This window comes from Saccostrea cucullata, unplaced genomic scaffold (assembly GCF_032062105.1).
Source record: "Saccostrea cucullata isolate Sc308-1 unplaced genomic scaffold, CSIRO_AGI_Scuc_v1 ctg465, whole genome shotgun sequence".
NCBI lineage: Eukaryota > Metazoa > Mollusca > Bivalvia > Ostreida > Ostreidae > Saccostrea > Saccostrea cuccullata.
The window spans coordinates 45,620-73,082 of record NW_026921069.1 but is presented as its reverse complement, the minus strand read 5'-3'; the positions used below and the strand labels follow the sequence as shown (position 1 = coordinate 73,082).

General features: G+C 31.6%; 1 protein-coding gene across 1 annotated transcript in view; it reads left to right on the top strand.

The window, feature by feature from the left end:
* LOC134259099 (low-density lipoprotein receptor-related protein 4-like) overlaps positions 1–27,463 on the top strand; it is a 32,050-nt gene that overhangs the window by 3,653 nt on the left and 934 nt on the right. Inside the window, 19 exon segments of the mRNA XM_062741695.1 lie at positions 7,751–8,210; positions 8,380–8,632; positions 10,671–10,815; positions 10,957–11,070; positions 12,015–12,287; positions 12,714–12,867; positions 13,007–13,130; positions 13,133–13,164; positions 13,522–13,639; positions 13,862–14,015; positions 14,556–14,678; positions 15,229–15,477; positions 16,215–16,386; positions 16,492–16,622; positions 25,114–25,270; positions 26,346–26,470; positions 26,563–26,685; positions 26,777–26,851; positions 27,210–27,309. Coding sequence (XP_062597679.1) covers positions 7,751–8,210; positions 8,380–8,632; positions 10,671–10,815; positions 10,957–11,070; positions 12,015–12,287; positions 12,714–12,867; positions 13,007–13,130; positions 13,133–13,164; positions 13,522–13,639; positions 13,862–14,015; positions 14,556–14,678; positions 15,229–15,477; positions 16,215–16,386; positions 16,492–16,622; positions 25,114–25,270; positions 26,346–26,470; positions 26,563–26,685; positions 26,777–26,851; positions 27,210–27,309 — 3,082 coding nt within the window.

The window sequence follows — 27,463 nt, the reverse complement described above, 5'->3', positions numbered from 1 at the left end:
ATGGTTATGAGAACCGGACCACGTCTGATAACTATAAATAAACAAAAAAATAACAAAAAAAAAGTGATTATATATATTCATACGTTTTATGAACAAAAGCTGGCCTTCAAGACATATTAGTGTTTATTTCTGCATTGAATGTACTCTGAAAGTTTCTGTTTCCGGTACTATTAGCCATGCATCAAAGATACTCTGTGACCTCAAATAAAAATGGCATCGGGGTCTCTAGTTGTTTCTAGTGAGAGAGGCTAAGTCTGATATCTGCCACAATCTTATACTGGATGTTTTCATTCGTCATTTGTCATCAGCGTGGCATAGTGATTAGCGCGTTTATTCTAAAGACACGTGCTCGAACTGCGGGACAAGGCTGTTTGTATTTCGGATGAGATCTTGTAAATCGAGGTCCCTTTAAAGCAGGTGCAGGTACAAAAAATATCCATCACTGCTCAATATGGCCGTAATTGCCGTGCACAGGTCTAAATTGCAGCACTCCACCATGAAGTGGTGGCGTCTCTATCAGAGTGAAAATTTCTCGAAGGAATGTCAAACAAATATCCGTGAATTACATATATCTTACTACTATTATGTCATTGCGCTGGTTTTTTTTTTTCACAAATAACAACATAACTTACTTTGTATTTGAATCTTTCAAATAAGTTTGAAAAGAAGTAAAAGAAGTCCGCCTAAATAAAAAGTCAATGTAACAGTTTATTTTAACTCTCTTGCTTATTAGTGAAAAACATGTCGCATAACAGCCTAAATCTTGTAAAACTCTTTCACTTTCGATATAACTGTACATGTAAACTACTTAGTGTTAGCTGTAAAGAATCTTCATATCTGGCAACGAATTCAAAAGAAACATATGAAACTTTCACAATTAATGTCCTTATTACTCTTGTTTTGAAAGTGCGTTGCCTTCCAAATTTTACTAATTAGTTCCCCTTCTTTCCAGACTAATGCATTTTTAAAGCACTGTCAATTGTTGTTGAAAGTGAGCTTGGGAATATGTTAATTAGCAAGATTTTTGTCAATAAAACTTAAAGGCTTATATTCTGTGTATTCTGTTGGCAAATCTAGCTGTTTCTAAGAAATAAGATATTTATCACTTTAAATAAAAAAGTAAGATTTTAAATTGAGCACACTCTATTATTAAGGAGTTTGATATTATATATATCTAGAATTTGGAAATCCAATTTATTCTTCTGTAAGACAGTGCAATCTTTGAGATTTGACCGCGTTTTCGAACATGTAAAGAGTTTGGGGGGAAACCCAAAGATTACGCGTTAATAAATATGCTTCAGATTTTGTTATCTGAGTTCATTAGACCTGATTGTAATGTAAGAAGTAGATTCAAAGAATATGACTTCATTTATAAATTCTTTTTTGAGTAATTTTCACATTCTCTTCGAGACTGTTATATTGTCAAAAATTGCTTTGTGACTCTGGTATGCACTGGGAAACTTACAACCGGGTTTCTTTGTATGAACAATTTATTCAGTTAAATTTATGCCTGCAGTTTTATACGAAAGTTAAAATGGCAGAAACGCTTTAAATCGGACGTCAGGGACTTATGCATATAGTCACAATTAGGGTAAGTAAACATAATAGAGATACTTTAAGCCTCCAAAAAGTTTATCATTTTGAGTGTTGTTTTTTTAATCTGACGTACAATGCATAGTGAAGAGAGCCTTTTTTTGTAAATTAGAAAAATACAGTATAATAAAACTACAGTTATAAAATAACAGGACACGTTTCATGAACAAATGTTGACCTTTGCTCATTATTTCTACATTAAATATACTTTGAAAGATTCTGTTTCTGGTACTCTAAGCCGTCAAAGATACTAAAAGACCTCCAAAAAAAATGGCGCCGGTTCTGTGTTTCTGGCGATGGAGGCTCGTTAAATTGGGTTCAATTTAAAGTCATTCACACATATCGACTATAGTGGCCTTCATATGAAAATGATTCATTTCCTACGTTGTCTTTCTAGAATAAAATAAGCGTTACACAAAGTTATTCATTAATACCCTTAAGAAATTGTAAGTGTTGCAATTAAACTATGAAAGGACTATTGTTGTTAGCTTAGATAATCCACTTGAATGCTACATAGACATGTAGTAGATGACACAATATAGTGTTCATTTCTAATCAAAGGTGTTCGTATTAACTACATCAAACATAGATACTGCGCCGCTTCAAACTTAGGACTTAAAAAAGGAAGTAACACTTTCTTCACAAATCTAGAGGGACTAGCTAGAAATGAAAATAACTTTTTTTCGGATGAGACCTTGAAACTGAGATTTCGTGTCACGGTAGGCGTTGGTATGAAAAAGAATCCTCACTGCATAATGGATTTAAGTGCCGAGTATAGGTCTAAATTTCATATCCTCCTAATGAACAAGGGTGTTTGAGGTTAGATGAAAGGGAATTCGATTTCTGTAAAGATATTTTTATTTTTGTTCTTTTATGGGGTATAAATGTAAACATCTTACAAGATGGTATTGAAGAATTCTAAGAATCATTAATTGAATTGAGAAATGAAATGGGAAATTGTTACACAAAAAGATTTCGGTTTAAAGCTTGATTTTTAGGCTTTTAAAATCAAATAATATAATTAAGGTCGTTACCCTTCCCGTTTGATGAGCGGGTATCCTGCTTTTCTATCTTTAACTCTTTGCAGTAATTTCTCTCATTACTTGCATATTTGGCGTTTCCAGTTGATTCAAACTCATAGAAATTGTTTTACAAACAATTTGTAAACGTAATAAAGCTACTAACAAATAAGCTGAGGCTTAAATGCTTTAAACAATTTCGTTTAAAGTCATCATTTTGCAAATGTGATGGTTGTTAGAATAACCTTGTATGCTTATTCAACTTAATATCATTGGATCAAATTTTGAAAGACTAGTTGCATAAAAATGTCAGGTCTATGTTTTCCATCTAATGTCGTCTATGGAATATGTTTTATCTACAGAGATGGCAAATCCTCCTAAACACACCTTGTTTAAATGATAAATTTTCTTCAAAATTATCAAAGGAAAAATATATATTATTTTTTATCCAAATGCATTGAAGAATAAAGGTCATTTTTTTTAACTTAGAAAGGAGATGGTTTGATCTTAAGTATCTTAAAAAGGCCTAGGACAAAGGCATTAGATTTGGGCTTATTGGCCTTGTAAAAGGTGAGCAAAAATTAAAACATGTTGCAGAAATTTATTTTTTGATTCGCGGATCGCTTGCTATAGTATGGACATATGTTTGGTTTTGAACACATGTACATGTACCATGTACGTGTATATTTTGAGTTTGTTTTGTTTTTGACCTAAATTTTGACCTTTAATACTCTAGAAATATATAATACAAGTGTTCTCTTTCCGGTACTAGTTATGGCTTAATAAACCTTATGACAATGTTACCTCGAGAATAACAAAAGTCGACTTCTCTGGGTCTCTGAATATAGCCCTGATCTACAATAAATGTTCTCATATATGATATTCTAGTATATTATTCAATGAATAAAGTAATTCTTCATTAAGTACTTTTTCCTCTTTTAAAATTGTTTGAAATAAAGAAAGTGAAGATTTAAATGCTTTTGATAAAGGAATAAATGAGTGAAAATCACTTGTAAGATCTTCTTGATCCAGTGCATTCATTAGTACACTGTACTTCAAAACTGAGCTGCTGATCACGAAGAGCAAACTTACTTTTGCTGTCCAAATGATAACAAAACATATTTGGGATTAAAAAAGTTGAAAGGTTATATGATTAATTAATTTTCAGTGAAATATTCTTTGAATTTTAAAAGGTATTTTAAAGGTACACAAAAATATTTTAAGAAAAACTTGACCACTCTCTTTGAACATTTGAAAAAAAATTATACGTATTATTTTAATATTTTTAGAAAATTATAGCATTTGTATTTTTTAAAAGATAAAAATTAGAGAGAACTCGTTTTCACGAACTAATTAAAATAACACAGATACATTTCTTAAGTTTACATTTAATTCAACAAGAATTTATATGGATTGCTTTAAAAGTAAGTATTTAAAGTTGTAACTGTACAGTTTTTGTGGGCGTTTCTTATGCAAATGAGCAAAATTATTTCTAAAATATCATTTATTTTTAGCATTACAAAGCTGTATATATTCACGAATTATATGGATTGAAACCCTTTGTATTTTATTTAAAATTTTACAAAATAAACTTATGTGAGCCCGCGTAAAGCAGTGGTCAAAGCGTTTGCTCTAGACTCACAGAGAAAGGTATTGATCCTTTCGTCACGGGTTTGAATACCACTATGAAATCCCAAGACCTGCCCATCGGACGAAACCGTATAAACCGAGATTCTGTGTCGCAGAAGATGCTTGTACAAAAAGACCTGTCGCTGCTTGAAGGTTTTTAGACCAAATACATAATTGTCTAATTTTGCAACACACCAGGGGCAAATGGTGCAAAAACCTGTAATTTCTATCTTCTAAGTGAATCATTTTTTTTTCTGTTGTTGGTGTCAACTACGCGCCTGTAAGAAAAGTTATGAAATGCTTCGTTTTATTCATAAAGAAGGTACCGAAAAATACGTAAGTCGATTTCTGATTGGAGAAACAAAGTCAAGCAAGTTTGTAAAAAATATGGGAAATAAATCATGTAAATGGTCAAGATAACCTTAAATTTACTTTTAATTGACGAAAATCTCATTCGTGAACGTGCATTGCTATACATTGCTCTGTATTCAGATGATAAAAGGGCCTATAGCTTTGTTCTAAAACTTGCAAATTGACCTATATTTTGTAAAGATTTCATACCAAGTATTCTCTTTCCGGTACTATTTAAACTAGACAAGATCCTAAGCTTCTGTGAAACAATTGTTGTGGTTTCTTAATTCATCAACATACTAGTTACTTAACACTTATCACTCACAAATCCCAATAGATGTGTACACATGACAATTAATCACAATATGTATCTTAAGCTTGCTTTGTAAAATTAATGTAATGAGATTATTCATTTACATCCTTAAGATTCGTCGCCATGGAAGAACATTGAATTAGATAATTAAGCACTTAGATGTGACAAATTTCTGCGTGGGCCCAAATAATGCAAGCTTTAATTTTGGTATTTAACCTCAAGAGGGTCAAGAAGAGTAATATGTACATGTAGATTTGAGAAGTTTAACACAGTTCCTATTATATACATCTTCATTTTTGCACAAAACCATCAGGCATAAAATACTGACATAATCAAATGGCTTGGAGTAAAACGTTGGAAAAATAATTCAATAATAAATGCATTGCAACTTTTTTTATTTGAAAAAAGTATATAAAGATAATAACAAACAGTGAATAATGTCATAAAACCTATACAAAATACAAAAAGAGCTGATATACATACCCCTGAAAAACAAAATAGTTGGGATTAGACACTGAAGAGGAGTAGCCATCCCCTGTTGACATGTCACATACGAAAATTAAATTAAGCCCTATATATTGATCAGCTAAACAGATTACTCTATATTCATGACTAAGTATGCATGTGTTTGGGGGTTATATCCAATACATTTTTTTTCAAGGACAGATGATATAAACAAACTTTGGTAAAATTTTTTGAAAATAACAACTTGGATCATGTTTTAATGATTAAAATGAATAAATTTCACCGCGTAGTTTTGAATTATTTCTTCAAAGCTGCACAAATACGGAATTTGAAGTGAAAAATATATGTATAGAATAATAAGGATGGTTTCAGAAGGGTAGAATTTTTAACATCACAGAAGGTAATTTAAAATTTCTTTATATTCTAGAAATCTATTGCATCGTTTGCAATGAAATTAGGTCAAAAAATATATACCAATCCAGGCATATATTTTTTGTTTATATCATCTGTCCTTCAGAGCTTTAGAGTTGTAGAATATATCTTCACGCTATTATAGATTCTTTGAAAATAACAAGTCAGTAAAATATCCGAGTATGAAACAGATGATTCAGACCGAAATCTTTTTATTTTTGAGTTCACTGGAATACTGTATATTGAGTTGTGCTATGAATGAAAATAACTATTTGTATTGATAAAATGTAACCAATATTTCAAAATCAAAACAATTTTTTCAATACTTTTTCCCTACAAGTTTTTTGCTTCATAAATACATAAAAATCCAGATCTGCTATTAAAAGAGCCGATTACTGCCATTTTACTCCAATAAATTATATTGTTGCAAACATGGTCTTCAAAAACTTCCTTTCATGAAAATTGTAAACGAATTGTAAACGAAGAACTTCTTCCTTATGTCAACATAAAGAGTACGTTTATATAGAACCAGAATGAGTTTCTGTTAGGATAATAAAATGTGTTAGAACGATTTAACATAAAACCATATGGACAAAGACTTTGTGAAGTACAGTGTATGTACGAATACTTCACGAACTTCACAAAGTTTTTGTTCATATGTTTGTTTAAATAGTTTTGTAATTATAACAAGATTATTGATTCCTTTCTAACATCAACTAATTTGTTCGAAGCTTGCTTTGCTTTCGAAACCAATCCTACGTTTAACAAGTTCTTATGTCTGCTACATAAAACACGTAAAAAAAAAGTTGATGATGGAACAATTCAAGATATTAGACAGTTTACTTACCGTAAGTTTTGTTTTTTATTATAAAAATATCTTTCTCTATAAAACATCCAAATGTGAAACAGTTGTGTCAAACTCCGTGGTACCTTTAATTCAAGTTTATTTTAATAAATGTATTAATGAAAACAGTGTTGTTTGTAGATGAAATGTCGTCTTATATGTAATATGTCGAATTTGAAGGACACTGCAAAAGATTTTTTGTTTTATGTAAATTTTAGAAGACAAAAGCAGATCGGCTTTCTGAATACAATGATATTGATAAAGGAGTTGACTATGATGTCAAAAATGTCTTTTGTTTATCGGAAAAAGCTTTTTTTTTTGGTTTATTAAAATGCAAAATGCATTAAATCCTTCAAGTGAAATACTTTTTGAAGAAAATACGTATTTTATCTGATGATCACTGTACCTTTTGTAAACTCGATATAGAAACAATACAACATATATTTTTGAACAAAAATTTCTTCACTATGTTATTTTTTTACAAAAACTTCTAAATATTTAACACATGGCAATATTATTTTAGGTGAAACGCCATTTTCTTATCATAATAGTGTGATAAATTTCATTATTTTATATACAAAGCAATATATTTTTTCTTGTTTAAAGCAGAACAAAATTCTTATGATTACTGGGCTGCTACATCATTTCACTCTTAAGTACAAAGTAGAAAAATGCATATCAATTCAAAAGATTACGATGAACAATTTTGAAAATCTATGGTCACCATGGATTCATATTTGTGAGTTATAAACATTTATTAAAACACCAACTATAAATATTTCTTGAATGGAATGATATTGATAATATTTCATATCATGTCAAATCATGTGAATGTGTGTGTGAATGTGACTAAATCTTATTATGTAACTTGACATGTTACTTTTTGAAATAAAAAAAAATGCATTAAATTGGTATTGGTATAAAAATTTCAAGAATAGCTTCCTTCGAAAAACATGGCGAACACATTATCAATTAATTAAAAAAGTAACATTGTCGTTGAAAGTAAATATATGTAGAACTTTCAATGTTAAATACTAAAGTAGTTGTTCTGATTGATATTGTGTCATATATAAGTACTATACTCACTATTTGACTTATTGATGTAGGGCATTTATATTTTTACAGTGCGACATGGGACTAATCTGTTATGGTCTATGAGTCCTTTAGTGAACGGAAAAGCAAGGATTGTAGGGATTGAAGGTGACCCAAATGTATGGATTCCCAGTGGTAATGTAAGTGTCCGCCACATCAGCGCTCCACATTCCGCCTGGCAGTTCAGGGGCCTAGCCTTCCACTACCGATTCAAGACTCTCTACTGGAGCGAGAGGAGCAAACACAGGATACAAGGACTGATGTTGGTCAATCGATCCACAACGACCAAGACGATATTCACAGGAACTTCTGGTAGCATTGATGGTTTGGGAGTGGATTGGATCTCTAATAATCTTTACTCGGTCGATCCCAAATACAATTGGATCAAGATGTTTGCTCTAAAAGAAAATTCGACAGAGGACCCTGTTTATAAAGTAGTGGTTCAGACAGATCTTGAAAATCCTCATGGGATAGCTGTTTATCCACAAAAAGGGTGAAATAACTTTTTCCTTACCTATATATGGGGCACGCTATGTAATTTTCTATTTTCCTACAAGATATCTCTATATGTAATCTCCACATTTTGCAATTGTACTTCAAATTACTATGTATATGCACTATCCAATTTTAGATTTTAATGATTTTATTTCTATTTTTTGTAGTCATTTGTTTTGGAGTGATTGGGGATTTTTTCCGAAAATAGAAATGTCTGACCTTTTAGGATTGAATAGGAGAACTGTCGTATCGGACAATATGCTAGCTCCACGTGGTATTGCTATTGACTACAAAGAGAACGTTCTGTACTGGGTAGATAGCCACAAAAACACCATAGAGAGTGTACAGTTTAACGGAAACAGTAGGCGAATCATTGTTTCTCAAGCAGGCGCCAAATTCTTCGGAGTAGCTTTATTTCAGGTAACCTATCTGTAAATATTTAAGAATGTGTATAGAATAACAAAATACTAGATAAAGATTCTGTTCCAATCTTTACAATTTTTATTTGAAGAATTTGGGACTAAACTATTAGATGAGTGTTGATATGAAATAAGATAACGATTAGTATTCAAAATTAAAGATTAGAACAATAAAATTGGAGAAGAGCAAACAGAGGTTGGAACAGGTGTCATTGAGACGTGATAATCTCCTGTCCATCAAATCACACCAGTTGTGTGCCCCAAGTGTCCAATAAACTGGAAAATTTGTAGAATTTTCAGTTTTAATATACATGAAATGTCTGACAATTTGCAATCCACACTGGCACTTCCGACGTAAATCTTTATTCCCAAAAATATCTTTATATAACTTATATAGAAAAATACTTTTGGACCACTGTACATTCCGAATTCCGACATCTCTTTGTAAACACAGCCTATTAATTGCATTGCAGTTTCACCTGTGTTATCCGACATAATTACACGGCTGGTTAAACCCCAGTTGAAAATTTGTTTACACTGTATTCACCCATTGAGTATGAAATGAGGGGATTAGATACGGCTGAACGCACGCAGTCACCTTACCTGTGTTAATAATTGGCACACTAATTGATATGTTTTGATACAGTTTGATGATCAGCTTCGGGTTTAAATTAAATTTCAGTGATGTAATCGACAATTATGATAATTATTTGCAAATTTTTCCAAGGTTAGATTTTAATTATTTAACTATTGGCTTGTGTTTGACAATTTGTTTGGACATTTTTAATGCATCAAAGTAACAGGACCATAAACTTGAGAATTGTCACAAACAGTATGAAATACATAACCATATTAAAGAAACAAATAAAAAAACATTTTTTTTTTGTTTAATATTACGTACTATTTATCCTGGGGGAAATAAATTTATGACGGAATAAAGTCAGGCATTTATCTGCTTATATCCGTTTCCAAAATGGCGGCTATCAAGAAGGAATGTAAACATGTGCTGATTAAAAATGGCAATAAATATTAAAAAACAATTTTTATAAGTCATTTTATTAGAAAAATGGTATCACATTAAATTCATAAGTAAATTCAACAATTTAATTTAGGAGAATAGCCAGGTAAAGTGATCAAACGAAACGAAAGTGTAAGTTTGAAATTTGCTACGATGTATTGTCAATACGTAGCTCTATACATCTTTGTGTGGACTTGAAATGTGACAGAAATAGCCAACACTGAGTAATCCGACACACTGTTTAATCCGACATAAATTTAATTTCCAATGGCATGTCGGATAAGACAGGTTTCACTGTATTGGTCTGACAATTTGTATAAAAATCAGTAATTTTTTTTATCTAACGAAGGTTGTATTTGATAACAATGCCATTTTTGGTCCATTTTGTCGACATTAAAATTTGCGACTTTAAACAAGAATGATTTCTTCCCTGTTTCATCAACTTATTTGTTAAGGTCATGATTTTAGACAACCAAATTAAAAATTATATTGCAATCTATTCAGAATAACATTGCGAAGACTAATGTGGTTTTGAATTTTCTGCTGAAAGGCGATCAAATGAAGTATATGTTTGTGCATTGCTTCTACCAAAATTGAATTGAGGAGTATGCCAAATAAAGTAGGTTTCTTTGTTATATTCAAGGCTTGGAAGTGTTTGGTATCCTTTAATCTTCAAACATCATTTTAAAAGAAATCTCCAATGGAGAGGATAAAAAAAATCGAATATGTAAAAGAAATAAGCTGCTTTCTACAAGCATGAATAAATAATCTTTGCTTAGATAATTAACTTTTATTTATCAACAATTTACAGGATAACCCATGAGCACAGACTTTGGAATTCTAGATTCTAAAATAATTTGTTATGCATGATATAATAATTTATTTTGGAAAATCCAATGTGCCGATACATGCACATTATTTATATTGATTATGTTGACCAAATAAACTTGTAGTTTTCTAATAACCAAAAACCAATATCAATTAAATATTGAATTGAAAACCATTTGCCTCTGTGTTTTAGAAATACCTGTTTGTTTCGGAACAGTTGGATGGACATCTGCGAATTTATGACAAAAACACAGGAAAAGGCTACATTAATTATCAACTTGGATATATCCCTTATGACGTCACGATGTACGACGAAACATTACAACCAGGAAATTCAAGTAAATACCAAAATCTGTTTTTTCTGGCTTTTGTTCTTTTGATTTATGCATAAAATAATAGTTACAGTCTAAAGTCAGAACATTTGTAATGGATCTGATTTTTTTTAATCAGAAAAAACTTTATTCAATGTTGGAAAACAGGTGAATGCGATCAGTTGAACTGTGACCAGATTTGCGTCAATATGCCGTTGTCTGGAGCAAGGTGTTACTGTGGTGACGGCTACGAAATACAAGAAGATCAGAAAACCTGTGTAGGTAAGAGATTTTAAGCATATCAAATTAGACACAAAACACGAAAAAACACAAGAGAAGAGGGAACCTTAACCAAACCCAAAATGACAAACAAACCAAACAGAAGAGCCCTCCACACAAAATATTGACAACTGAGTGGAATATTCTCATAACGGGTTACTTTTCTTGGTCCATATGAATATAATAAATCTACAATAACTATTCCTTTAATGAAGACTTATGGTCAATAATTATGGATATTATAAAGTAAAGTAAACCTTGTGATTTCAGCATAACTCTTCATATAATCCTCATATAGTTCTTCCAAAATATAAAAAAACTTATTCTAAACAAGTCATCTGTGTACACTACAATATTTCAATGACGTTTTCAGAATCTAATAACCACGATGTTTGTGAATTAAAGTGGTCCACGGGATGTAAAAATTAGATTCCATATAATGGCTATATATGTATATGATATAATGATTCAACTCTAATTATGTTACTTTGAATACTTTCATATTTGTAGAGAGAGAAAGATCAATGAAAACTATTAATCTTCAAATTGTAAAATTGATTTTCCAGACCTTTCAAGAATCAAAATCAAAACAATGATATAAGTTTCAAAAAAAAAATTTGAAAAGTTTGTTTAAAATGCAGAAAACCTGAAAAAATTTATTATCATAAGTCAGGAAGGTTTGCGTGCACATTTCTTGTACAACTCTAACTATTGAAACTCTTGACGTGAACTAATGTATATGCAGTATGTTTTACTTATTAGAAAACCTTTTTTTTTTATTTTGCATCAATCAGAAGCTGTCTTAGTATAATACCGTGCATTTATTTGACAAACTTGATATATAGTTTTACACATTAACCCTGGGAAGTTATATTTCTAGAAGAGATAGGAAAGATATCTTCAGGAAATGTTCAGATATGTTCAGGAAACAAAGTTCTTTCTTGCAGCTTCCAGGTTTTTCATGCGGCCTGCTCATATCTATGCCATTAATGATGCTATCTGCCAGTATCCAGCTAATTTTGGTCATATGTCACTAAAGAACGTTACTTTATCCAAACAATGCTTCATTAAGACCAGGAAAGGCTTCATGGCGTTAGCTTATGACGGGGACCAGCGGGTACTTTTCTACTCAGAGAATGTCACCAAGAGTATCAGTAAGGTTCAGCTTAAGAGAGGAGAATATACAAAAACCATTGTAAAGGGCATCGGCATAGTGAAAGGTAATGTTACTGACTTAATGCTAAGATGTTTGGACGTCTCGATATGAGTGAAAAATTCTCGAGAGGGATGTTAAACAATATACAATCAATCAATCTAAAATGTTTGAAATATTGTGCGTGCACTCAATTTAATATATAATCTGTGTATAATATTTTTAAATTGTAAGTTTATCTTTTCATGGAAATTTGAAGATTGTAAAATCATCGATCAAGTATTTTTTTTTTATCCAAAAGCGTGAAATCTATGCATGTTGCACACCTATTTCTGAAACTTTACCATTATTATATCGAATGATCACATTATGTCAATTTCTAAGCACATCTTTATGTTTTTAAATATTTTATATTATTTACATGTATGTGTAGATTTTTTTTCATTTCATCCTTTAGTGATAAATACTTGATTTATTTTTATATATTATGTAGGACTTGCTTTTGATTGGATGACTAAAAATTTATATTGGACGGACAGTCAATATCAGTGGATTATGGTGGCCAGACCAGATGGGCGATTCCAGAAACAACTGATAACCGAAAATCTTGTAGATCCACTTGGTATTGCAGTCCATCCACAACGAGGGTATTAAAAAAATAATCCAATCTTATCCTTTAATTTGCTAATTTTGAAAAAGAAACACAACGAAATTCAAGAAACATGAAAAGTTTTCATAATGTACATGTATAACTCGTTTGTAATTTCTTTGAATGATAAATAACAGAGAACTGTACTGGACTGACCCCGGAAGAAAAGTCATAGAGGTGTCATCATTGAATGGCGGTGGCAGAATTGAAAACTTTTTATGGCAATGTCAGAAAATATTACGTCAGCCATTCTTTGTTAGGGCAACCATTTATTCTTGGATTGCACATCCGACACGTAATTTTCATTACTTACATGTACATGTATATAAACTTAACAGCAATTCAATAATTTATTATGTATAATATTTCTGATGTTATGAAATCTGCCAATATCAAATATCGAAAATCATGCCTATTAAAAATTGTTAATGTGTGGAACCTTCAAGGGTTCATGTGTGGTAGCGGCACTAATTATGTAATGACTGATGCAGAAAATATTATCATGTTACAGAATATTTCTTTAACGACAAAATTTGTATCATCTAAGTGTTTTTATATTATCCTTGTAAATGCTATAGTCTGGCTTAAAACAGTTATAAAAATTTAATCAAAAGTTGTTGCAAACCAATATTATTTTCTTTCCTTTTATCAGGTTATACTGGGCAGATTCCGGATTAAATCAAGTTGTTAGTTACGACCTTGAACTAGGCATGACATCTGTTGTTTTCAAATACCAGTCAGCAAACTTCTATGGCATCAGCAAATTTCAAGTAAGACATTTACTCCAAGAAACCTTCCTTAAATAATTGATAGTTTAAACAAAGCAACAAATATATTTGAATGACTAAATTAATTCGAATTGACAATATATTTTCATTGAAATATAAGATTCATTATATTGAAACAATATATTTTGCATATAGAATGGCTGTATGCATTGCATGGATTAAAGGTAATTATGTCTTGATATAACAATACTCATCAATTTGAAGGATTACCTGGTTTGGACAGACCAACTGGACATGAATGGTATTCACATCGCAGACCTGCAGACGAAAAACAAAGTACGGGGAATTCTTCATCCACAGACTGGCACAGCTCTTGACGTCATAGCATATGATGTCCTCAACCAACCCATTCTTGATGGTATTCTTCAAAAAAGAGAAATTAATGCTTTTGATTTGGTTCCTTTGTATGATTTTGACACAGTACACACTTATGAGTTAAGGATTGAGAGACAGAGAGTCAATTTAAATGAACGTAAAGCAAGTCACACAAGTAAATATATAACTGTGTGAAAAGGTTCTAGCTAGGGTAGAGTGCGTTACTCTCGTCAAAGATGGCGACGAGCAAATATGTTTTTATGTGATAAGAATTTAAGGATAGATAATACAGACAAAAAAGGATGCCTGCAATGGTATATATTTATAACCTTTTCTGATTGCAAATGAATTGAATAATACATTTCTTTAATATACTTTATTATAATAATTTGTGAACTTTCTTTGAAGTTCAAAATTATGCCTTTCTGCATCCATCCTTATTACATATGTAATCTATTAATCCTTATTAGTCCATCTGAAGTTGTTATATTCAGATGTTTGATATTTCAATATCGTTTGTATATCTGTCGTTAAATTAACGTAAAGCAAATCGCACATGAAGATAAAAATTGTTTTCTGATAGTGACCTGTGGTGACAACAATGGGTATTGTGACCAGCTGTGTCTAGGACTGTATAATGACTCGTATGTCTGCGCATGCGGAACAGGATTTCAACTTGGCGAAGACTTGCGATCTTGTATATCAGGTAAAACATTTGACTTTTGACAATTTATAGGGAAAACACTATAGGCAACTTACCGAATATTTTGACAATAAAGTTATTTGTAGAATAGGTTTAAAAACTCAAAGCAAACAATCTGGTCACTTTTGATTGAAAAATTTAAAATATTAAAGTAAAGCAGCATTGTATGGAATCACAGATTCTTGTTTCAAAACATGAATTATGGACATCATATACCCATGTAATACATGTACCTGTTACCTTGACAGAGTCTTTGAAGGTTATGAGAAGATTAACTTAATAGTTGCAACAATTTAAAAAAGACATATTTCCATCATCTTTATTCACATGCATGAAATATATGATGATAATGATCAGTATTAAATCTAAAATAAAAACATAAAATATGATCTGTAAAAATAAAATCTGACAGCATTGCTTCAATACAAATTAAGTAAGGGACATATGGATGAGTATGTTGTTAGGAAAAAATAATTTACTATGTAAAGTTTATTTACTTTCTTACATTTATTTGGTAAATAAATACTTACATACCTTTCTTTGACAACTACAGGGTCAGTTCGAGAAAACTTTGTAATAGCCGCAGACTCCTACCAGAAACAGCTTTACCAAATAGATCTAACGTCTGGTGATGTCTACGTCATTGCACCGGAAGTCAGTCACCACAGACCAATCGCCGTTGGCTTTGATCCAGTGAGAGGGCACTTGTACTGGACAGATAATGATAATTCAAAGGGAAAGGCTATCCAACGAGTCAATATAGAAGGGAGGTCTGCCGAAATTGTCAAAGCCCTCGATGAAGGTGCATTTTTGTGCTCAAACTTTTGAAGGTGGTAATATTTTTTTAACGATGCACATATTTAAGGAAATAGTCATGGTTGGCTATTTAGAACGTCTGGATATAGTATTCAATTTGACAAGATTTTCATCTACACAAGAATGTTTTGTTGGGCTTGTAGGATTTTAGAAAATGGTTACTGTCTTACTTGTGCATACTAAAAAATCATAAAATGGCAAACATTGTTTGAGACTTAAAAAAGTAGATTTTTTTTCAAAAAAGTTGATCTAGTTTAAATACTTACAAAACATGATATGAATAAATAATTCTTGATAGCGAACTATAACAAACAAACAAACAAACAAACAAACAGGTTTCTGGCAAAAAATTCTGCCCAGAATTGTTTAAAGTCTCAATGTTAATCTTTCATTTCATGCTATGTTTTCTTTCTGAAAGCTTACTATAAAAATGTCATCTTCACAGAATTAAAAGAATCAATCAAGCAATCTTCATAGGAGCTTGTTAATCATTATATGAATTTAACAAATACAAATTAATAAAAGGAATAAAGCTCAATGAGTGATGACGGATTTCTGTAAGTTGAAAGGTTTTTTTCCCCATGAAACGTGATATAGAATAAATCAAACTCCTCACCCATTCAACGTTTATTTGTGTTTCTCAATGGATATCTCAATATAATATGATGATAAGTAATTTGAATAATGTCAATTATATCTTTGCTGTTTTTTCTTTGATTTCAGATTCTATTGTTGATGGTCTTGCAGCTGACTATACAAACCGTCTTTTGTTCTACACGGATACAGGCCTAGATCGTATTCAAGTTATTTCAATGGACAACTATCTAATATGCAAGACAATTATACAAGATAACCTTGACGAACCTAGGGCAATAACCATTCATCCTCTGAAAGGGTAACTGAGAGATCAAACATTTTGATAACCATCTTTTCCTAAATCAATTTGTGATAAGTATATGTGTAAGTATATTTCATTGATGCACATTTCCTTAATTTTAAGGCTTTTGTTCTGGTCTGATTGGGGAAGTAAACCAAAGATAGAATTGGCCAACATGGATGGTAGCGAACGAAGGATTTTCCTTGATCTGAATGGAGAAGCCTGGCCAAATGGTCTTATAATAGATTATCAAGGTACTTTCATTGTATAAAACCTGTTAAGTTTATTTCAATTGCTTGACGTCTCAAAATATTTCTTTACACTGATAATAAATGTACAATATCAGGTATTGTACCATAGCTGAACATCTATACACCACATTTTCTTTGTTCGAAACTATGGTGTATTTTGAGCAAACCAACACTTTTCTGTGATCAATATATATCCCACTAATTTTTAACTCCGCCTTCTTACGGTCTAGTAAATCTAACATTTTTAAAATGAATATTCAAAGTTTATTGTATTTATCGAATACAATTCAAAACAAAATTACAAAAATAAACACACACACAGCATTGCACACACATCTGTCCTCCCAAAATAAAAAAAAAATGCTTTAATGAGATACTTATTCACATACATCAAGTACAAAAGTAAATTCTCTCTGTCTCTGTCTCTGTCTCTCTCTCTCTCTCTCTCTCTCTCTCTCTCTCTCTCTGAAATTAACCGTTTTTTTTGAAATAGTTATTTAAAAAGAACAACATACATCTTTTATACTGTCGAACGGATTCTATCGAACGATGGCCCGTTCGGGCCATAATTTCTTGTTCCTCTATTCCCGCCTGATATAACGCGGTCGCACATGTACGCTTCCCGGAGTGATTGATATAATTACCCTCCAACCCGCCTTCTTGACACATGGATTTCATCATGGTTGACAGTCTGTTGACGCCGATGCACTGCTTGCTAAATTTCCTGCAGTCTAGCGCTCGTCTATAGAAGGGTGCGGTCGGATCACTGTCAAGACTAAGGATGAGGCAAATATACTCCTTATACACGTTGTACAACTCATTATCACAGAACATATGCTTGATGATTTTTGGCGAAATATTCCGCTGGTTCAGACCACCTGAAATATAATCATCAAGTAAACATTAATATGGTCTGCCGAAATACTAGTACATTGTATAACATATTCATTCAAGAATCCCCCCCCCATTTCCAGAAAAAAGACACTTAGTGCTATTCCTGTTTGAAACATTTTTTTAAATAAACGATGCACATAACTCTTAATTCTTACTTAACAATAATGTATAATTCTGATGGACCTTTTTGTTAAATATTTTTGCAGAAATTATAATCTTACCTTTGTAAGTTTTACTGATGCGCCCTTTGAAAATGATGTACGGTCTTTCATTTCCATTATCGTGAAGCTCAAACTCACGGCCAGGAACACGTTAAGTTCCAAGACAGTACCGTTGTCAGAAACATTTAAAGTTAAGCACTAAAAATGGCTCGTTGTCATGAAAATACAGGTAAGGTTATGACAAAAACTGTCCGGTGTCATTACTTTAGAAGACAGGTCGTAAGCAGTTTTTCATTTTTTAAGTTAAATAATTTCAACCAATGTCTGAAATTGCAATGGGGAATAGGACTGACACCCCTTTTGGTGTTGTATGAATTTCAGCCGTTAAAATGAAGTAATAAAAGAGGAGTTTGCGTTGGCGATATTAAACCCTGGTGAAATCAAAACTTGATTTCATTCATTTTCCTTCTAAGATGTTATATTTTTTGTAAATAGAATATCATATATGTACCAATTGATGCAGTCAGTATCAGGACATGTTATAAGCCTTTACGTTAAAAAATAAAACAAATAAAAACTGAAATATTTGATTTATTATAATTTATGTCCGTTGTCATGACAAGATACGAAAATTTAGTCCGTTGTCATCGGTCCGTTGTCGTTACCACAGGCACCTGAAGTATGGATAATACCCCCCTTTTTTGAATGAAAAAAAAAAATGTAAGAATGTATAATATCTCGAAAAGAATGGCCCCATTCGGTATAATAAAAATTTTTATTATACCGAATGGGGCCATTCTTTAAACGTGAGAAAAAGTACAATCTGTTTGCATATAACGACATATAGATGTGTTTGACGGGGAAATTTTATATTTTGGAGATATTATACATTCTTACATTTTTTTCATTCAAAAAAAGGTGGGGGGGGGGTATTATCCATACTTCAGGTACCTGTGTCGCTACTTGACTGTACGTATACACTAGGAAGTAGGTCGAATTTAGTTTTTTAATCAGACACGTAGCATCGTTTCTGAAAGTGGGGGGGGGGGGCAACCTGAGAAAATTTTTTTTATTTACGTAAAAAAAGATGACAAGCAAAAAAAAAAAAAAAACCGCATTTTTTTTCTTGGCCAAACTCGAAAATCCTATTTCGTGGGGGAGGGGGGGGGGTGGTAGTGGCCAACTTTTTTTCAATTTAGGCCAACTTCCTTTAGGCCATAATAAATAAATTGCTAGATTCTCATCCGAATTTTATTAAAAATCGAGGCGGGCGGGTGGCTTTTATTTTATATTTTTATATTTTCAATTTTGCAGATTTTTTATTGACCTGGTCACATGGTGTTATTTTATCTACAATACCCGAATAAAAGTCACTGTAAAGGTTTAGTTATCTCTTACTTCACATCATCATCAATCTTTTTCTACGAATGACCCTTGTTTAAAATATATAGGCATGTATTACAGCAGTTACCATCTTTTCAGCTGTCAAAATCATGTCAACTTTCGCGGGATTTAAAAAGAAAGTAGAATGGTAGATGATTAAATACTGATCCTGATCAGAATTAAGACGAAGAAAAACAGAAATAAAAGAAATCGAGGCGGGGGTATAAAATCGGGGCGGGTGGGGATGAGAATCTAGGAATATTTTTATTATGGCCTTAACTTCCATTTTTTTCCCATATATCCTTGCTATGGATATACTGTGGTAAAAATTTGGGGGGGGGGGGGCAACCATCTTTTCAACGGACATTTTCTATAGTAAAGGTAATGTTGGAGGAAAAAGTGGAGGAGGGGGTAGCCCCCCCTGCCCCCCCCCCCTCCCTGTTGCTACGTGCCTGTTAATGCTTTGATAAATTTCAAACATGCCTTAAACAAATGGGTGAACTAATTAGTCATAAGAAACTAAACGTATGCTATTTCCTATATTTCATATAATGTTCAGCTTTTGTTTGTAATATGTATATGGGCTTCAGCCTTTTTTCTTAAAAAAACTAATTTCAAAGTGAAGGAAGAAATATGCTCGATAACTCTCGATTCCTGCCTACAATTTGCACTCATTTTGTTTAATATTAATGGCAATTTGGCCATAAAATCGTTTTTAATACAAAGAACAGTTAAGTGGTAATTGATGAATTGTTTTAATACCAGCACTATGGCACGCCAAATTCACAAAAATGAGTTAAACCTAGTTTCACAATTGATAAACTAGGTTTCTCGACTGTAAACTATAGTTTACAAACCGTAAACTATAGTTAACGATTCGTAAAGTATAGTTTTCATCTGTAAAACTATATTTAACGGTTGTTAACTATAGTTTACGAATGATAATCTAAGTTTATCTGTCTGTAATAAGCGTTAACAATAGATTTTGTTGATAAACAAAGATTCACGTTTGTAAACTATAGTTTACAATCGTAAACTATAGTTAAGAGTTATTATCATAGTTTCACAAATCGTATAACTATATTTTATCAGATCGTTAAATATAGTTAACGGTTTACAAATCGTGAAACTGTATTTATCAGATAATCTATGATTACAAGTTACTACTACATGAATAAGAAAAATACAAATTTTGACCAGATTGCAAAATAATACAAAAATGAACCCATAAAAAGGATGGGTTGAGGGTTTTTCCATCGCACTAACAGGGTAACAGAAATGGCGCAACAAAAACAAAGACTTTTTTTTTATTTAAAAAATCCGTAAACATGGTAACTATCCGACGGTTTAAGATCAATTAGATTTCTCATAGCGGCATGAATTGAATTATAAATGTATCTGTGATAATTTTTTTTGTTTTTGTTTTTTTTGTCGTTTTTTTTTTCTATAAACATATCTATGATAATATTGTTTTTGTCGTTTTTTTGTCTATAAAGTATACAAATACCACCCCCGTCTTGAAACACAAAAAGCTTTGGTTTGAATTTTTGAAAAAAATTGTCCATATCACCTGTAAAAAAGAATTTTTGTTTCACAGGGGGGGGGGGGTATTTTCCATTTTTCGTTGATTTCTTTTGTGAAAAACAAAAGTTTTACCAAATTTTTATAGTTATCTCTCTTTGTTTTCCCAAATTAGTAATGTTTTATGAAAATTTATATAATAATCTAATAAAAACAATATTAAAAATCCTTCGAATATGTTAACTTTTGAAAATTATAACTTGGCAGTAGGCGGAAAAACAATATGTATTCAAATAGCATAGTATCTGTTATTATATATATCATATTATTTTTATCATTGATGAACTATTCATAGATTTTATGCAAACGTTAATTTAAGAGCTTATATCTCAAAGTAAAAGATTCCCGGCAGTCATTGGTTCATATTTCTCTTCATTTTGAATAAATTTCCTTGCCTATTCAAAAAATTCTTTTAGGAGTGAACATCCTCTGTCTATACCGTTTACACCTACTGTGTGCCCCTTGTCTTGATCGGGAAATGTACCGGGAAAAATCCGTCAATGTGTAAAATATGGCCTAATAATTACTATGAAAAACGTCAGTCAGCATTTGACTCCATGATAAATTGTATTTGCTGTCAAGATCATTGCTTCGACCACGGAACTTTTGAAATTATGACTTTCTAAAACAAGACTTTTGATATTCTTGTTTCAGCAACTTGTTTGTCAATAATTTAATATATACGTATTAAAAATTTCTGTATTTTTAAGTTCGTGTAGATCCAATATTTTATTTTTGTTTTACTGATAATATTTCAGGAATTGTTATATACGTTTGCACTCTATATATTTAAGAACATCAGAGAATGGTAAGCACGTTCGGGTATATACACTACTCCTAAGACGACCCCAAAAAAGATTCAAAATTTTCTGCAAAATGCTTTCTCTTTCTTAAGAGTACATATACATTTGATCATTTTTGTTATACACGTATTTATTGATCAGTCTGACTAAATCAAGCCCTTACTATTTCACTTCTAACAAAGTGTAATAGGGACTAGCTTTAGTCAGACTGTTTATTGATAAACTTTTATGTTAAGAAAAAGACACCGGACTAGAAAAACTTAACAAGTACTGACAACGGACATTTTGCGTTTAAATTGCGATTTCTTAAAGCCTGCTACAAAGAAAAGGATGTCAGTTGCCTAAAACATGTAAAATTAAGTTTTTCTTCATATTTCAAAATAAAAGGACCATTTAAATAAATTTTACGTAAGAAATATTAAATTTTCAGGCTGACGATCATGACTTCACACATGGGCATGTGATTGCCAACGCAAACTCCTCTTTTATTACTTCATTTTAACGGCTGAAATTCATACAACACCAAAAGGGGTGTCAGTCCTATTCCCCATTGCAATTTCAGACATTGGTTGAATTATTTAACTTAAAAAATGAAAAACTGCTTACGACCTGTCTTCTAAAGTAATGACACCGGACAGTTTTTGTCATAACCTTACCTGTATTTTCATGACAACGAGCCATTTTTAGTGCTTAACTTTAAATTTTCTGACAACGGTACTGTCTTGGAACTTAACGTGTTCCTGGCCGTGAAACTGATCAATCGACAGGTTCCTGTGTTCGTCGACACCTCTTAATCCAAAGAGCTTGCAATTGTAAAAAAAGACTGAATAAAGTAATGATTTTGAAGACGAATTCCCTAAAATGTTTTTTCCCAAAGAATTTTTTCATCTTTTTCCGACAGGGGTTCAGCTTGTCGTTTTACGACTCCAACTCCCTGAGCAGTAAGCTCAGACATTTTCGCACTCAGCGCTCGTCGAAATCCTTGAAAATTGAGATTTTTTTCATCCAAAAAGTTTAAACTGTTTCCATTTTCTCGAAGATACCTCAGGACACCCACGCACAACTGATACAGAGATCTTGGTGGGTACTGCGCACCATCTTTACGCCTCGCCTCAAGGACAAACCTTGTCATTATGTCATTCATTTCAGTTTCATTAGTTATTAGAGTCAATTCAGGCATGAACGCTCCAGTAATTTGCATTCTGTTTTTTCTCCATTCCTGAAATGTACTAACACTCCAGTTTGTGTTTTTCCGAGTGTTTTTGCTTTCATAGGACTTTTTAATATTGTCTATTTCCTCCTCTTCGACGGGCGATGCAAAACGTTTGTTTTCTTGAATATCGCCAGGGATTATCGCATCAAATTCTTGCAGCATAGAAAACTCACCAAAATCAGCAGGTTCAACTTCATACAATTCAACTGTTTGGGTCAGCGACAATTCGTTTCGGGATTCTTCGGCCTCAATAATATCTAGGGCTTGAGATAGCGCAAAATCCATGCCGTCTTCCTCCATGTTGATACTCGGACTGACCATTCGAGCACGTGTCTCTTCGTGAGATACCGGTATATCTTGTTTGGTCAAGCGTGCATAAAAGTAGAGTCCCCTAAATTTACTCATAGCATTTCATTTATCAAAAAATCAATAATCTTCTATTACTTTTATTTTTTTGTTTCAATACAGTGCAGCTGCAGTGTATTTATTGACAACATATTACTATAAGGATATAATTTTAATCACATTAATATTTTGACACTTTATCTTAACTATACATTTCTCAGTCGATGTTTTGCACGCTTGATTAAGCAAAGTAACTCTAGATCTAATTTTAGAATCCACGTATACAGGTTAAATAGCTATGGTACAAGTGAGTTACCGTTATGTTTTTCTATTGGTTCGCTATAGATACCCGATGACATTTTGAAACACCCACTCGGGGCGTTGCCCCTCGTGACTGTTTCAAAATGTCATCGGGTATCTATAGCAAACCAGTAGAAAAACATACGGTAACTATTACAAACATTCAGTTCAGACTGCACATTTTTCTTTCACTTGAAAATCAATTATATCATGAAAATTAACCTCAGCGATCCCTTCTTAGGATTTTCTTTAATAAAAAAAATATTCAGTTATGGCATAGCCAAGATTTTGTCTAACAAGCAGCAATACGTTTCCATAATTTACAAGATATTCAAATACGAAGAGCAGCCTATTCTATTTTAAAAGTAAGAGAATTCTAAGGTATTTATTCAGTATTTTTCGTAAATACGTGTGATTGAACTTGAGAGCAAATGAATTGCTTAATAAATGATTTGCCAAATAGAGTCCAAAACCGTTGAAAATAACAAAAATGTATACTAGTAATTATCCACATTAATTTTGCAGTAATATATGTTTTGAAATGCTAGATAGTATAGTTATTTTTACCTTGCAGAGTCAAGTGCATGTACATGATCTTAACTGAATGAACTAATTCAAAACTAACCTTCAACTCACTTGTTAAAGTTATCCACTTTCCTACCCATTGCTGTAAAAAATGACCCTTTTGTGCCATGCTTTTGATTGCTATATCATTATTTATTGACAATTTTATAACTATGATTTGTTTGCGAGTGTGTTGTACATGTAATGTATGTAAAGACTTAAGATAAAAATGCTTGTTTTCAATAAGGTAAAGTTTTGATAATTATCTTTTTTTCCTAAAAAGACTGAATTACAGCGGTTCTTGTGTGTAATTATATCAGATAAAATTATCAATGAATAAGGCAAATGTGTAGAAAAAAGTAAAGAGTTTAGCCGCTTTCTGAATATATATTATATCAAGTTTAATTAAATATTATAAGATTCGTATTTGATTCATTGTCAATGTTAAATAAATCTAAAAGTCAGGGGTTTGTAGGTATGGCCTTTTGTTAACATAAGTCCCATGTTACAATTGGAAGAAGAAAGAATTCTATTGTTCAATTGCTGAAAGTGCCGAGTGTAAATTGGAAACCAATATCGGTATTTGTTAGGGAAATTCTGGAAAGAGACGTCAAACAACAGTTGTTAAATGAATCAATGAATATATTTTCTTTAAAATATTTTATATGTTTTGCAAATTTTTCATAGAGATATTGTCAAAAATATGAATTACTTCGGAATATAAAACCATGTGCCTTTGAATACTTATACCTTGTTACGTATTAACAAAGCAATATATTTTTTGAAATGGATGTGACATTTACACGCAGATCAAAAAATATAATTTTTTTAATTACATAGTTTTAAGGATTTGACTTTCTTTACATTTAATAAATATAAACAGACTAAGACCCTTCAAGGAATCATCTCTTGGTAACTATATCACTTTATTCATATTCACTATCTCTAACATAGAGTCATAGAAGTGCTTCCACATAAGGAAACCAAACATTCAAATCTATTGATTGCTTTATCTTAGAGCTTAAATTCAATCAGATTTGCAAAAAAAAAATCTTTCTGTAGAACAAAACATATCTTTTTGCTCAGCAGTATTAAGTTTTCGCGACCTTGATTGAATGAATCAGCTTTATTACTAAATAGAAAAAAACATTTAAAAAAAACCAAAAACACTTTTGTATACAAGATTCACGTTAAAATAACAGATGAATAAACCGTGTTTAATAAAACTTACTGTTGTTCTGTTTTTGCAGAAAATGTTTTGTACTGGGTTGACGCCAAACAGAATACGATTGAGGCCAAGCCTATCGATGGAGGGGACAGAAGACTTGTTGTCAAAGAGTCAGATGCACATTACTTTGGGATCGCTCTAAACGGCAACAATCTTATCATTACTGACTGGAAAACAAAGTAAGATTGGCAGTTAACTCTAGCTGACCCTTTAGAGTTGTGATTCGTTTTTTCTTATCAATTAGCAAACTGTGTCTCTCTTGACAATTTGTCAATTGGCTCCAATACTGTTGAGATATTGTGACATATAAACCGTAATAGTGATGAAAAAGAATCGGAATGTCTGAGGAAAGTTATAAATATTCGATCGCAACTTTGTCTTGTCTTCATTTCCTCTGTTAAGGAAGTCTGGGGGGCTTAGATTTGAAATTGATCTAAATCTCCTTGGTTTAGATATGAAACTTTTAACAAGTCATCGAATCTATAAATAGATCTAAGACACGCAATATTTTTTTCTCGATACTTCCTGGAGGATTGATGAGATCATGGTTATATCACAGTATATTATCTTAGAGAGCAGCTGCGTTAAAAACTGAATTGCCTACATCAATCTTATCGTTTGTCATTCTACAGAATTTGACCCTATTAAAAAACCTTCCTTCTTGTCTGGTTTTATTGTTTTTTCAAATATGACCCATTTTCAGTAAGCAGGAACAATATATCAGAATAAGTTGACAAGTCTATCTTAGCTAATTTTTGGCTAAAATCCTGCTTAAAAATGCTTCTTGAAGAAAAATTTTGTTGTCAGAATTTTTAGATTTGGGATTTTATTTGGCAATCAGGTGATTACCTTTAATTATAATTACAGTTTTTATATTTTCAAAAATGGTTATATTTGGGATTTTATATGACAATTTAATGTCGATCTACGATTATACATGTACTTATAATGTTACTTATGTGCAAAAATGTTAACATTTTGATGTGTATTTTGTTTATACTATAATGCAATTTAATTATTACTTTGAGAAGACAATAAAGAGCTTAAATACTTACGAGTAAATACTTAGTTACAACATTTTGTGTGAAAAAAAAATCCACAAAGCAAAACCACTTATCTCATAAACCATACATGTATACTGACACAAATCTTAATGCATTTTTAAAACTCTCAATGATAAAAATTTTTGAAAAAAAGTGTTAAAAGTTTGTTAATCAATTTGAATTTATTAGAGCTATTTACTTTGGTTTACAGCTACCTGAAAACGATACCTAAAACTACTGTGAATGGAGAATCTTCGCAAATAAAGCAATTAGGTCCCGGAGCCTTCTCACGATTGAACGGATTGGCTTCGTATAACTCAACATATTTAGTAAGAGGTAATATATATTTTCTCAGATATACGATGTGCAACTTTATGCTTGCCTTTTTTAAAATAATAAAAAAGTCATTTTCTTCGCTTACTTTTTAGGTGCAAATGGATGTACTAGTGTTTTCACGTGTGACCACATATGTATACCCCTTCCCAGACTAAAATTTGTTTGCGCATGCGCAGATGGATATAAAGAAATGGGATATAGATGTATAAAAACTGGTATGACCTTTAAGCATATTTGCTTTTTGACAGTTGCATTATTAGAAGTGGTTATTAAGTGTCAACATAAGCAATAAATTTGTTCTTGTAGATGAAAATGCTACGTCAATAGATTCTCAGGCAAAGTACGTCCCAAGGTCAAGGGCATCTAGCGAGTATATAACATGTAAGTTCTATATGGAAATACATAGAACATTTTAATTTACATATTTCATTATAGAATTCGTGTTGAATTATAATCACTCTCAGTATTTCATTATTTAAATACTTTATTGATAGTTTAACTTCTCAAAAATATGAAAAGATTAATATTCTTTATTAAGTAAACCTAAATTAGAAAATATGACGTCCCTGTTTACAATATTATAATAATTTTGCTATTTGTAGAATACCCCTTCTCAACCTTCTCAATTAAGATCCATTTAGTTTGGATCACCTTTGGGAAACAAATTCCTCTTTTAACGACATCAAACACATTTCTTACCTCCGACTTGCAGTATGATAACTTTGATATTTATTAACAGATCCCGACTCTGGTTTATCAAAAGGCGGCATCATCGCTATAGCTGTTGTATGTGTGGTAGCCTTTATCATAATTATATCCGCCATATTTGTTTTTACTCGGTAAGTCTGCAAAAAAAATATCATCATTTAAATTAACCAATCATATGGTTGAGATACTTATAAAATATATAATGATCTTTATAATTTAGAAAAAAAAATCGTCAAAACTTTTCTATTAAAATATTCATTCAAAATCCTTAGTTGTTAAAGTAAA